Below are 13,255 nucleotides of genomic sequence, written 5' to 3' on the forward strand. Positions count from 1 at the left end.
TGACTCCATTTGGAAAATAAGATATTTCTTTTTAGTTGTTAACCTACCTACAAACCCATGAGGGAAAAATTGGAATTGAAACTAGAACTACCATAATGATAAACCATCTAATTTTCTCATTATTGTCGAAAAATGTAGTCCTCATACCAACCACAAGTTTAATTTCTGAAGTCATACTTCAAATACGGTCAACATGAGGCACAGTAATTTTTGTTAGACATTCGATGTTGATGGAATCAGAAAAAATATTCTAATGTAAAAAACAATAATACCCAATCCTCTAAGTGTTCTGGGAATTCAGATTCTAAATAAAATTACCTATTGATAAATCAGTTTATCAACATCAAATAACAAAAAATATATTGATATAAAAATCATAATGTACAGAGAGATATATATGTCCATAACATTTCCCAACATGCAACATATATGTAGATTTGTTTAATGTTATAAAGATTCTATTTTGTTCGATTCATTTTGTTTTCAGTCACGTCTTCTTAGCATTTCAAGATGGAACAACCTCGGTCTGGTTGTTTTTAGTTACCAATTGGAGCAGGCTACCATTTTCTGGAAGATTTTTTCCGGATGCCCAATCCAAGAATAACCTTCAAAATAAATGAAAATATTGGTTTTAACATGTCACAGAAACACTGAAAACTACTAAACTATCAAAATATAATCAATTTGAACAAGTAAAAAAAAGGAAAAATTTAATTTCAATTGCGTAGTTGCCAAATATCATTAATGACATTTATGAAATTTAACAAATTCCGCTTATGTATTGTTTATAAATCTGTTCAGGATCAGAAATCACAAGTGACGTGAATTTTTCATGGAATGAAACAGTAGATTTTTTCATTGGATGTTTTCATTTATAATATCTATAATTCATTTTACATATATCATGAATCCCCATTTATTAAACTTAGATATTTCAAGAAAACAATAGAAGAATTTATCACAGGTTATGCATCTGAATCATATTACTTTCATCATTTTTTATTTTTCATAACAATCCACACATCAACAAAGTTCTCCAGATAAAATTGATCTTCATCTAATTCATTATGGTCCTCATTTTCATTCTGGCGCTGTATTTCTGGTATAGATTTTCAGTTAGCTTTTAACGATTTTTTCTTTGATTTCCATTAACATTTTAATTAGGTATAGCATTTTTCAATGATGAAAAATGACCTTTCAATTGATCAGAAACATCTATAAAACACTTACTGTTATAATCACAAAACAAAATAGTTTTTTCAATTTGTTCATCATGCCTTTGAATTGATGTTGATGCTACCGAGTGTTTCTTACCTATACAAAGATTTTAATGTTCACCCTTCCACTCTAGTACAACAATACCTGCATTAATTTCAATTGCTGCAATATCTCCCTTCTTGAGTAATTTATTTATAATTCCTTTAGGGTTCAGTATACGATTTTTTTGCAATGTTATCGCCTTCTAACCCACATGACTCAGATGCATTACAGGCTATGTGAGCCTAGTGTCAAGTCTCAAATTCAAAGCTTTTTTGTATGAGAAATAAATAACCTTCATTTTTCATGACAATTCATGATTGAATTAGACCATTGCAAATTCACCTTGTGAAAAATGCAAGGGCCTGAAGGGCATAAAAACCATTCTGTTTTGGTGGTTAACATGTTACAAAAAAGCACAGTTAGAAATGAAGTGAATTTTCCATCAAAGTAAGCAGTTTTTCACAAATACAATTTCATAGTGATTATTGTTCAACTAAAATGAAAGTGATAAAAATTTATTATTTTTTTCAAAACTGCAGTGATTTCTTCTGTTTCACATTTACAATTTCAATTGAGTATATTATATAAATATTTGCAAAAAGTTGACTTACTGAGATACAAACTCAAGAGATGTCCAAGATGAAAAATCTGCTTTTGGCATCCATTTTCTGTTCATTGGAGTATCTAATGTAATAGGCAGTACTGCAACTGCATAGGCTCCCTCAGGAAGACCACTATCCTTCAGAGATAAAGATTTTGTTAGATGATGAACTGCTGCTTTTGCCATACCATAACCTATCATTCCTGAAAAATATGAAATCTTAATTAAAAAAGTACAAAAACTAGCATCATTGTTCAATATGAGTTAAAAAAAATATTTAAGCTGAGCAACTACAGTAAAAAGAAATGAACCAAAAATATCATTAGGACTTTGAACATTTTTACATAGCTTAAATATAGCTATGCCAATTTGGTATCATTTTTAGTGCATCAGATCTTGATGAATCAGCTGGCTTTTTTTATTTAAAATATACTTTATTGTTCGAAGAATAAATTATTATTGACAAAGCCTTGTGCGAAATATAAATAAAATTACAGTTGGTCATACTTAATTAAAATTATCATCGTAGAATTCTGCTAAGATCTCACAGAAAGCAGGTTTTCCTACTTTTTCTTAAGAGCGCTAGGGTCATTTATGGTTCTTATAGCTTGAGGAAGGTGATTGAACTTTTTGAGACGGTTGTAAATAATGGAATCTTTAATTAGAGCCGAAGAAGGCAGAGGTAATTTAAAGCTGAATCTTTGCCTGGTTTGATACATTGGCTCGTCCAAGTTGTTGAACAAGTTCTTATTTTTAAAGAGAAGGAAGATTGTTTCATATATAAATAAGGAGACCACAGTTGGTATTCTGTTAGAGGCAAAAAGATTCAGACAAAAATCCCTAGGCTTAGCTTTACATATGCATCGTATTGCATGTTTTTGTATGAGTAATACTGATTGAAGGCATGTGGTAGAACAGACACCCCAAAATTGATTGTTTCGTATATAAATAAGGAGACCACAGTTCGGATTCTGTTAGAGGCAAAAAGAGTCAGACAAAAATCCCTAGGCTTAGCTTTACATATGCATCGTATTGCATGTTTTTATATCAGTAATACTGATTGAAGGCATGTGGTAGAACACACACCCCAAAAGTAAATACCATAACGAAGATGGGATTCAAAAAGGGAATGAAAAACCATTCTAGCTACTGCAGACCCAACATTATGTTGGAATCAATAAAAACCTGTTGGCAAGTTACCACTTTCCTAAAGGTTTGTGTAACTCTTGGGTAGAACAGTGTCACTTACAATTGAGATTATTTTTCTTTTATATACTTGTGAGAGAGCAACTATTAAGCAAAATAGCTCAAATAATGAGTGAATACCTTAACACAATGCACTCATATAAATACTAAAGGAAAATATATTTGCCTGGTGTTCCTTCCAAAGCAGCCTTTGCTCCTGTGAGTTGAACAACTCCACCATCTTTCAAATGTTTTGCAGCTATGCTGGCGGAGATCAGTGAACTGCAAACACTTTGTTGCCACATGAGCTCAGCATTTTTTACCAGATCTGAAAAAAAAAATGAAAATGAGTTGTACAGTTTTATATATTTTGAATTTGTATTTATTATATCTAAGGAGTTCCGGGACTACCATACTTACTAGGGACAATAACAACGTACTGTACTATGTAAGCAGTGTACGTTGTTATTTTTCCATTAAGAAAAACAAATATTTTTTAAATACCTTTTGCTGCATTTCCTCCAGCCCATCCTCCTGCTACACAGAAAATACCATCAAGTTTTGACCCATTCAGTGCTGAATTTACTGAATCAAGAATAGAACTCTCCTTGAAATAAAAAAAGTCAAGCTTATTGATGAAGGATATATCAATAATCTTACGAGAAATGGCATGCTACAGAAAAGTCATGGGCAAAGTACTTAAGTTAATTCAGTGACTATAAAACAAAAATGTTCGAAACAAGCTGAAGACTACTGACCAATATTTGCTATGAATTGATGATTTTGAACAATTCTCACAAACTTTTTCAGATAGGTGATGGAATTATGATCTTGTTTAAAGTCACCAACTCCTAGCAAGTTCTGTAACAAAAGAACTGTTAGATTAGATTAGTAGGTTTTGAAAAACATTTTTCCAAAGTTTCTGTGTATTTTTCAAGAAAAGTTTCAGGCTGATGTAATTGTTAAGGCTTTGAAGTAAATAAAAATGATTTGAATTGAAGGGGTTATATTTTTAGGAGTGATTAATGATGTTCATTCAAGTATCATTTAGGCATAATCACTGAACTTCCCTATCAAGTATCTTGGTTATTATTTGCCTTCACTATCTTGAAAACTATAGAAAATAAAAATTTGAATCACCTACAGATATCTTGTAGGCTGCAACTTTTTTCTTCAAGATATCTATTAAAATAACTACCAAACTTAAAACAATTGTATACAAGACAGTGTTATTTACTCTAACAAGAGACAGAAGACTCCAAGTACCTTCTTTGTGATAGAGATGCTCAACTCTCAAGAAACATTACATTTTAATGATAGAGGATTATGAGTGTTAACTGGAATTTTGGAAACAATCTGGGATATTCCGCTAACAAAGTCCAAAGCCTCTTCCAAGATCTCTATTACAGCAACCAACCACATCCATTCAATATTTCGAGACACCACTCAGAAAATATATATGGGTTTTATTCCAAATTTTTCAATATATTTCACATAGAAGTACTGACATCAACTTACAACTATGACAACACTTGTGAAATGAGTCTTTTTTTTAATACTGAATAGTTAATATCCAAATAATTGAGTTTTGTTGCGGGAAATAACACACTAAGGTTTATCAGGTTGAAGCCCAATCTTGGCAAACCATGCATTCTACTAAAAATACTATGGCTCAATGAAAAATTTCATCAAATTGTCTGTTTCTTCAACCTCAAGATTCAAATATTTCGTAATATCTTTTAGACAAATTTATTTGTAACTCCCAAACATTTCATGAGGTATTGATAATCACACCCACCTGTTGTTGTAGGTTTTCATCCTTTTTCACCAAAATATTAACATCTGCTTCTGGGTTTTCAGCCATATCGATCGACCCAACCCACTAAAAGCGATTATATATTATCCAGCATATTGTTAGGCGAATGTTAATACTTACAAAGTTATTTGCTTTAAACTGAGAGACACATTTAGCACCAAGAGCTCCTCTACCTCCATATATGATTACACGTCCAGCTTGTGCCATGTCTGTAAAAATGTAAGATCAATGAATTACACTTCTGTTCTAGTTCTGCACAACAGATAAATAGATCGAAAAAGGTATCTTGTGATTTCCTTTCAAATAACCTTGACCGGTGGTTGTGGTAACAATCTAAGGTTGTTATTATTGAGGTTATCGGTTTTTCCCGTGTTGCCATTGTTGCGAGGCTGGTGGGTAGAGAAAAAGTCATACATTTCGATACTTGATGAAAATCCATAACGTGTACGAAAAACACCTCATTGTAAGATTTTCACTGAATAGTTTTTCAAAAACACAACACGCCTGAAGAAGCTATCTTACAATGAAGTATTTATTGAATATATTAAATAGATGTGTCGTGTAAAATGTTTAATTTCAGATAGATATCATAAAATTGCAAAAAGATCCCTTATCATAAGGTTTCTAGAAATTATATTTAAAAAATATAAAAATATATATACAGTGTGACCCATTTTTAATGGAAAGACCCCCCTAAAATTTGAAGTTGTAAACCGATTTTAATAATTTTTTTTGAAATGTCAAGTACTAAAAGGTCTACCTTGGGACAAAATTTGAAATGTTTTAAAGTTTCAGGGCATACTATGATATTTTTTCATAGTCAAAAATCGGGATTTTTTATTAGCGATTTTTTTATTGAAAAAAATCACTACGCCACTGAATTCAGAGTGCCTCTAAATAGGTGTGACCAAAATTTCATGAAAAAATATCCATTATTAACAAAGTTATAACAACTCAAAAATTCGAAAACTCACACAGTTAACAGTCACAAAAAACACCCTATATCAACAGATATAGCCATGAGAATATTTTTTTTATGATTTCAACAATAAAGTGCCGCCAAATGAAAAAAAAACAAATAGCGTAAATATTTTTAATGAAAATAACGGAATTAAATTCAAGTTTTCACGCAAAATAACTAAAACTAAGACCTAATATTTCAATTAAAATCTTAGTTGCCATGGAAATGATATTACAGCTTGACACTTGTGAAAGATTTAAGTGTACTATACTATACTATATTGTCAATAATATTCACCTTACAGTTCTTCGAATTATTTTGTGTCATGGCTGCAAGATTGAGCGTAAGAGAGAAAATTGAAATTGTACGCCTTTCGGGAGATGACGTTAGAAGTGCTAGAGAGGGTTGTAGAGTATTTAATGAGAGACATCCAGATGGTCCTCGTATTAGCTGCGGTACGGTAATTAAAATAAATAAAATATTCAATGAAACTGGTGCAGTATCAAAAATGATGTTAAAAAGTAATCCTGTACAAAGACGAAACAGGAATGACAGGAATGATCAAATCATTTCAGATTATTTCGGAAATAATCCTAATGCCAGTATAAGGAATGCCACTTTAGATTTGAATATTCCACGAGAAACTATTCGGAGATGTCTGAAGGCGAAGAATATCAAACCTTTCAAGCCAAAATTTTTACACACACTTCAAGAAGGCGACGAAGCAAGACGCCTGGAATATTGTTCATAATAATAATAATAATAATAATAATAATAATAATAATAATAATAATAATAATAATAATAATAATAATAATAATAATAATAATAATAATAATAATAGAAATCTTAGATATAGAATAATAGAAATCTTAGCCGCACAGATGCAGAAGGCTGTCATTCTTGGCTCACTGCGTTTGCTCAGGGCACATGATTCTCGGACCCAATGATCACTTACCCCACGGTGTGGGGAGTGGTCATTGGTTGATAATGCTGGCGCGCCCTCCCGAATGTATCGGGGCTTCGGGGGATAGGGCCTGACCAGCGCACACTACGGTGAAAAAAAAAAAAATAATAATAATAATAATAATAAATAAGCAGGGATGGCCACTAACACCCTTGGCCTTTGGTGAGTTGCGACACCACTTACCCGAGCAACTGGTGCAAAACCGGACCGGCAGCCCAGGCGTACCCGGGAAGGAGAACTCTATTCTTCCTCCGGTGCCGGCCGTGGGTCCACAGGGCTAACCACCCGGTGGACCCAACACTTGGTTCCCAATAATCAAGGAAGGGGCCCCCACAATCGACCCGCTCGGAGGGGTCAGAGGCAAGGTGGTGGGGCCCAAAACGATGATTTGCCTACTGATGACAACCCTGGCAATGAAAACGGACGTTTTGAGTGGACGCATGAACTAAGAGATAGCCTTATACATTGCTACGAGAGTAGCGAGCCCGCGCGAAGAGGGTACATGGCGAGATTGCATGCTCTGTGGTGTGAAACACATCCGGAGCATGCCGCCTTTTCCGCCCAAAACCTTAGGGATTACGTATCCTATCTTCGGCGGCAGGGCTATATAGCTCCTTTCCAGCCTGCTAACGAAGTGGTGGAAGTGGCAGTTCTACCACCCGTTGGCACGGCTGGAGAGGAGACCAGCACCATACCACCAATGGAGACGACAATCAGAACACGCAGGGCGCTCCACAGGATTAAGCCCCTGAAGCCACAAGAACTGGCTCGTTTGGATGCGGAGGTTCATAGTGTTCTAACAGAAGAGGCTGACATCTGGCAAATCAACACCGCCGTGTATAACGTCGTCCAATCGCTTTCCGAATCGGAAGGACGAAATCCCGGCCTTGCGGCTCGGAAGATTGAACGGCGTGTACACAAGATGGAGGCTAAAATCACGTCGGCGAGACAACACGCGTCTCGTATCCAATGTGTGATGGATTACAGGGCAGCCAACAGGCCTTTCACGCCCGCAGTGCGGCGAATAGCCGCCAATCTACGACGTATCCATCACACTTTGAGCCAAGGCGTGCTGCTGACCACCAAACAGCACTGCCTTGATAGGATACGAATGCTAGTGGCTGCTAAGAAGTCACTAGTGAGGCGAGCGAGAAGTATCGCGGAAAACCTTAGGTTCCGCGAGAAACCTTCTCGCTCATTCCAAGAGCCTCCACGTGTTGTGGATAATCCGCCGACCGCTGATCAGGTGGAATCCTTCTGGAAGGATATCTATGAACACCCGCAGCCACTCAACTTAGACACTCCAGCCCTAGCGCAGTTCGAAGCTTTCAACAGAGAGCTTCGACAGCCTGAGCCCAATGAACTGCGCAACCCGATAACCCCGGATGACGTTCGAAGGGCCCTCGTTGGTTCCAAGAACTTTGCTGCTCCAGGCCCAGATGGGCTGAACACTTATTGGTGGAAAAAACTACCAAGTACCCACCATCATCTGGCCAGAGTTTTCAACTCATGGCTCGATGGAGAGCAGCCGATTCCGGATTGGTTTGTCGAGGGGCGGACCGTTCTTATCCCCAAAAGCGGAGCCACTTTCACTACAAATGGAGTAGTGTCATCACAGAATTGTCGCTATTGGGCAGCGGATAATCCTAACTGGGTAATAAACTGTAAAAGCCAGTATTCCCAAAAAATCAACGTATGGTGTGGGATATTGAACGAACGAATTATTGGTCCTTTCTTTTTTGAGGAAAACATTAATGCGCAGAGGTTTCTAGAATTTTTAAACACAGAGTTTTGGGATGCTATTCACGAGCTGCCAATCAATGAACGATCAAATTTAATTGTCCCGTGTTAGGAATCACACGTTAAAAGGTAAGACCTCGTTAATCCTTAGCTCGCACAAGTTTCTACTTCTGAGGGTTGTCGTTCGTAGGGGTGCGACAGCTGGTTAACGGAAAAACAGATTTTTTTAAACAGACAGATGGGTGTTCAGTTCATTGTGCCAGAGCTGTGAGGCAATGGCTTAATGAACATTTTCCAAACCGATGGATAGGCCATGGTAGTCCGTTTATAGAGTGGCCACCCAGATCTCCAGACCTCACAGTTTTGGACTTTTTTCTCTGGGGACTTCTCACACAAAAGGTTTACAAAAACCGCTCAAGAGATAGAAATGAACTTTGTGCAAGAATTCGACAGGTATGTGCAGATATTAGCCCTCAATAACTAAGGAACATAACCAGAAACATTTGTAAGCGCTACGACACATGTATCGAAATAAGTGGTGGATTAGTAGAGGCTACTAGAATATGAGTTAGAATTAATTATTGCACTGAATCGAAACATTTAATCGAAACATTTCAATAATTAGTTATTAGTTACGTTTATTAAAATTTTTTGCTTCATTGTTAGTTGAATTGTGTGAATGTAATTCCGTTATTTTCATTAAAAATATTTACGCTATTTGTTTTTTTTTCATCTGGCGGCACTTTATTGTTGAAATCATAAAAAAATGATATATTGTGACTGTTAGCTGTGTGAGTTTTCGAATTTTTGAGTTGTTATAACTTTGTTAATAATGGATATTTTTTTTCATGAAATTTCGGTCACACCTATTTAGAGGCACTCTGAATTCAGTGGCGTAGTGATTTTTTTCAATAAAAAAGTCGTTAATAAAAAATCCCGATTTTCGACTAAGAAAAAATATCGTAGTATGCCCTGAAACTTTAATAAACATTTCAAATTTTGTCCCAAGGTAGACATTTTAGTACTTGACATTTAAAAAAAAATATTGAAATCGATTTACAACTTGGGGGGTGTTTCCATTAAAAATGGGTCACACTATATATATATATATATATATATATATATATATATATATATATATATATATATATATATATATATATATATATATATATATATATATATATATATATATATATTACAATGTAGGTTTTCACGGATGGTAGAATATGATGTGTTGTTTTTCCGGGTGTTCATCCGTTGTGTACTATTCGATAGTCGACGTTTCGCCATCATCTCAGATGGCATTATCAAGACGAGTTACTGCTTCGCTTCGAGAGGTGTAACTGGTGTTAGGTTCTTCTTGTGGTGTTTTTATATGGTTACTCTTGCGTAAGTTGTATGGATTTGTTACCTGTTTTTCCACCTGAGGGTTGTTGATGGCTTTTGGCGGTTCTCCTACCTGTTTTTCTACCTGAGGGTTGTTAATGGCTTCTGGCGGTTCTCCTACCTGCGATGGTTCATTATCAATTTGGGGTTGTCTTTGGTGGTTGTTTTTAATTATTGTTTTTCAAATCCTTGGGATGTTTAGTGAGTCATCCCTTTTGTTGATGAGGCCTTGCTTTTCGATTTCGATAGCTTCCCTGATTTGTCGAATTCTTGGGTTTTGCACCTGTGCTATCTGTTTTGTGGACTCAAAATTAATCTTGTGACCTGTTTGTAGATGGTGTTGAAAGAGGGCAGAGGAGGTTTGTTTTGTTCTTATCGAGTTTTTGTGCTCCTGGGTTCTGGCAGATATACGTCTGTTGGTCTGACCGATATATTGTTGACCACAGTCCTCGCATGTGATGCTATATACTCCTTGGTTTTCTAGGGAAATTCTCTCTTTCGGTCTGGGCAGCCAACTGGATATCGTTTTGTGCGGTTTGTAGGTTGTCCGGATGTTTTTACGTCTTAGTATTCTCCCGATTTTGTCGGTCACACCTTTGACATAAGGTAGTGTCACAGATTGTGTGTCATGTGGAGAGTCTTCTGTCGATCTAATGGATGTTTTTTTGGTTCTTCTTTATCTGTCGATGGCCTTTTGAATGATTTTTGGTCCGTAGCCATTTTGTCGCAGAGCCTTTGTTGTCTCCCTCAATTCTGTTGCCCTGTTTGTGGGTTCTGTTAGGCGGAAACTGCGGGATATTAAGGTGTTGGCTACGGATTGTAGCTGGGTAGGGTGGTGGTGTGATGCTGCTTGTAGGTAGCGGTTGGTGTGTGTGGGTTTTCGGTAAACTGTATAACCCAAGTTGCCAGTTGGTTTTTGTGTTATAAGTAGGTCTAGGAAAGGTAGCTGCCTGTTCTCCTCTCTTTCGGTAGTGAACTGGATGCGGGGATGGATGTTGTTCAGGTAGGTCACAAACCGGTCTAGTTCTTGTTTTCCGTGGGGCCAGATGATGAATATGTCGTCTACATATCTTTTCCACAGGGTGGGTTTGAGGCGAGCGTTGTTAAGTGCTTCTTTCTCGAAGTGCATCATGAACAGGTTTGCGATCACGGGCGATAGGGAGGAACCCATCGGAGCTCCCTCTACCTGTTTATAGATCTGTTTGTCAAATATGAAATAGGTGTTTTTAAGGCAGTGCTCTGCTAGATCCGTGACATGTTGCGGAAAGCTATGATCAGTTCTAATGGTGGCTAGGGCTTCGTTTATGGGTATACTCGGGTAGAGGGATTTTATGTCTAGGCTGGCAAGAAGGTCGGTGTCGTTTAGTTTGATGTTTTTAATGATGTCCACCAAGTGCTCTGAGTTTCTCACATAAAATTCTGCCAGCTCCGTTTTTGGTTGCATGATTTTGGATAAGTATTTCTCTAGATTTTGTGTCGGTGAGTTGATGGCACTCACTATTGGTCTTAGTGGAACGTCCGTCTTGTGAATTTTTGGAAGGCCATACAACTTCGGGCATTTGCTGGACTTTTCTCGAGGTATGGTTTTCTGCTCGATTTCCCGACCTAGCTTGAAAGACTGGATTTTGGCCTTTGTGGTTTTCTCTAAATATGTCGTCGGGTCTCTGGCTGATGGTTTATAAGAACCGTCTTGGAGGATGTTCATCATCTTTTTCTGATAGTCCGTGGTATTCATGACTACTGTCGCATTGCCTTTGTCTGCCGGTGTTATTATAATGTTCTTGTTCTTTTTCAAGTTCTGAAAGGCATTTCTTTCTTTCCTTGGTAAGTTGGATTTGGGTGGTTTTTGTGTTTTTAGGACATGTGCAACTTCATGTCGTATATCCTCTGCGGTCTCTGGTGGCATGTCTTGTACGGTGGCTTCCAAACTGGAGATTATTTCCTCATTTGGGACTGATTTTGGTGTGATGGCAAAATTGAAACCTCTACTGAGTACGTATGTCTCGTCGTCGGTGAGAGAGTGATCCGAAATATTATACACTACCGTTTTGGTTTCGGAAGTCGTGTTGGACTTGGTGGTGTGTCCGAGATGCTCAAACTTTTTCTGTTTTCATTTGTGTGTTTGTCTCTGTTCTCCAGGCGGTGATTTTGTCAATTTCGGTCCAGATGTAAGGGTGCAGGGTCTGGCTCAGTGGTATATGTAGTTGATATGTTTCCTTCTCTGTAGCTACTAAAATTTTGCGCTTCTCTCTTATGTGTTCTCTTAGAAGTGACAAGCTTGCCTTTTTCAGGATCTCGCTACTTCTTCTTGTTTTCAGGTGGTAGGATAGTCTCGTGCATGTTGGTGTTATATGGTTGTCTCTGCATCGTATCAAAAAGATGATGTCGCAAGCGAGTGTTGATGTTTTTGATCGGAGCTTTTCAAAATGTTTGAAATTTCTCAATGTCTCCTCCCCGGAAAAACAACACATCATATATATATATATATATATATATATATATATATATATATATATATATATATATATATATATATATATATATATGTATTAAAACTACTCTGGAGTAATATTCGATTTCCAGGAGCATTTCCAAATCCTCTACCACTCTCAATTTCCGAAATTCCACTTTCCGAAATTCTCTCTCACTCTCAATTTCCGAAATTCCACTTTTTTAAACATGAAAGAAAGAGTGTACAGAGAGCATGTGAAAGTGACGGCGACGACATCTTCCCATACGATAATGACATCTATGGTATCGACTGAAAACTTCTTTCTCGAATATCAAAGATGAACGAATGCACTGCTGGACATTTTTAGAGCCCGTTTCGAAAATTTGGTTTGAACTAAAGCTCAAATTCTAGTTCGAAGTTTAATTTAAACTCTAGTTCAAATTAATTTTATAACTCCTGCAACATTTCGCCGATTAATTGGTTCCGATTATAGCAGTTATATTCATTGTTGACGAGTTGACATTTTCTAGGGAATGTGTGGACAAGAATATCATTAACAGTATTACGAATTTTGACAAGCACCGATATCAAATTCATAGCAAATTACACTGCTTATGAATGTTTTATCATCGAACATGAAGCATATTTGCTAAGTTGGATTTGTATATTTATATATACCCTGAATGATGTTCACCTGTATCAAATCATAGACTGTGGAATATCATTGCTAGCAAGTTTGTGGAATACCCTAACCTGATGGGTAATTCAACGGGAGCGTTCCAGGCAGCCCCATCAAGACGAACCGAAAACATTGCCAATCATCACAAAGCCCCAGCAGACTGCCAATCACTCAACTTTACCCTGTCTTACCTAAGACACACTGG

The 13,255-nt window shown here is 36.8% G+C and overlaps 2 protein-coding genes across 2 annotated transcripts; both read right to left on the reverse strand.

Annotated features, from left to right (window-relative positions):
- Positions 1-343: 343 nt before the first annotated feature.
- Dhpr (Dihydropteridine reductase) lies at positions 344-5,203 on the reverse strand. The gene is made up of 6 exons (XM_074175194.1): positions 4,983-5,203; positions 4,845-4,928; positions 3,551-3,653; positions 3,234-3,374; positions 1,872-2,064; positions 344-605 (listed from the first exon to the last, which is right to left on the reverse strand). The coding sequence occupies exons 1-6, from the start codon at positions 5,067-5,069 to the stop codon at positions 506-508; spliced, it is 708 nt and encodes a 235-aa protein (XP_074031295.1). The 5' UTR covers positions 5,070-5,203; the 3' UTR covers positions 344-505.
- Positions 5,096-11,825, reverse strand: LOC141482246 (uncharacterized). The gene is made up of 2 exons (XM_074175252.1): positions 10,936-11,825; positions 5,096-5,114 (listed from the first exon to the last, which is right to left on the reverse strand). Exons 1-2 carry the CDS (start codon positions 11,823-11,825, stop codon positions 5,096-5,098), a joined length of 909 nt encoding a protein of 302 aa, XP_074031353.1.
- Positions 11,826-13,255: the final 1,430 nt, after the last annotated feature.

This window comes from Leptinotarsa decemlineata, unplaced genomic scaffold (genome assembly GCF_025532065.1).
Source record: "Leptinotarsa decemlineata unplaced genomic scaffold, Ldec_3_MD MMD2_tig00000882_RagTag_RagTag, whole genome shotgun sequence".
Classification (NCBI taxonomy): domain Eukaryota; kingdom Metazoa; phylum Arthropoda; class Insecta; order Coleoptera; family Chrysomelidae; genus Leptinotarsa; species Leptinotarsa decemlineata.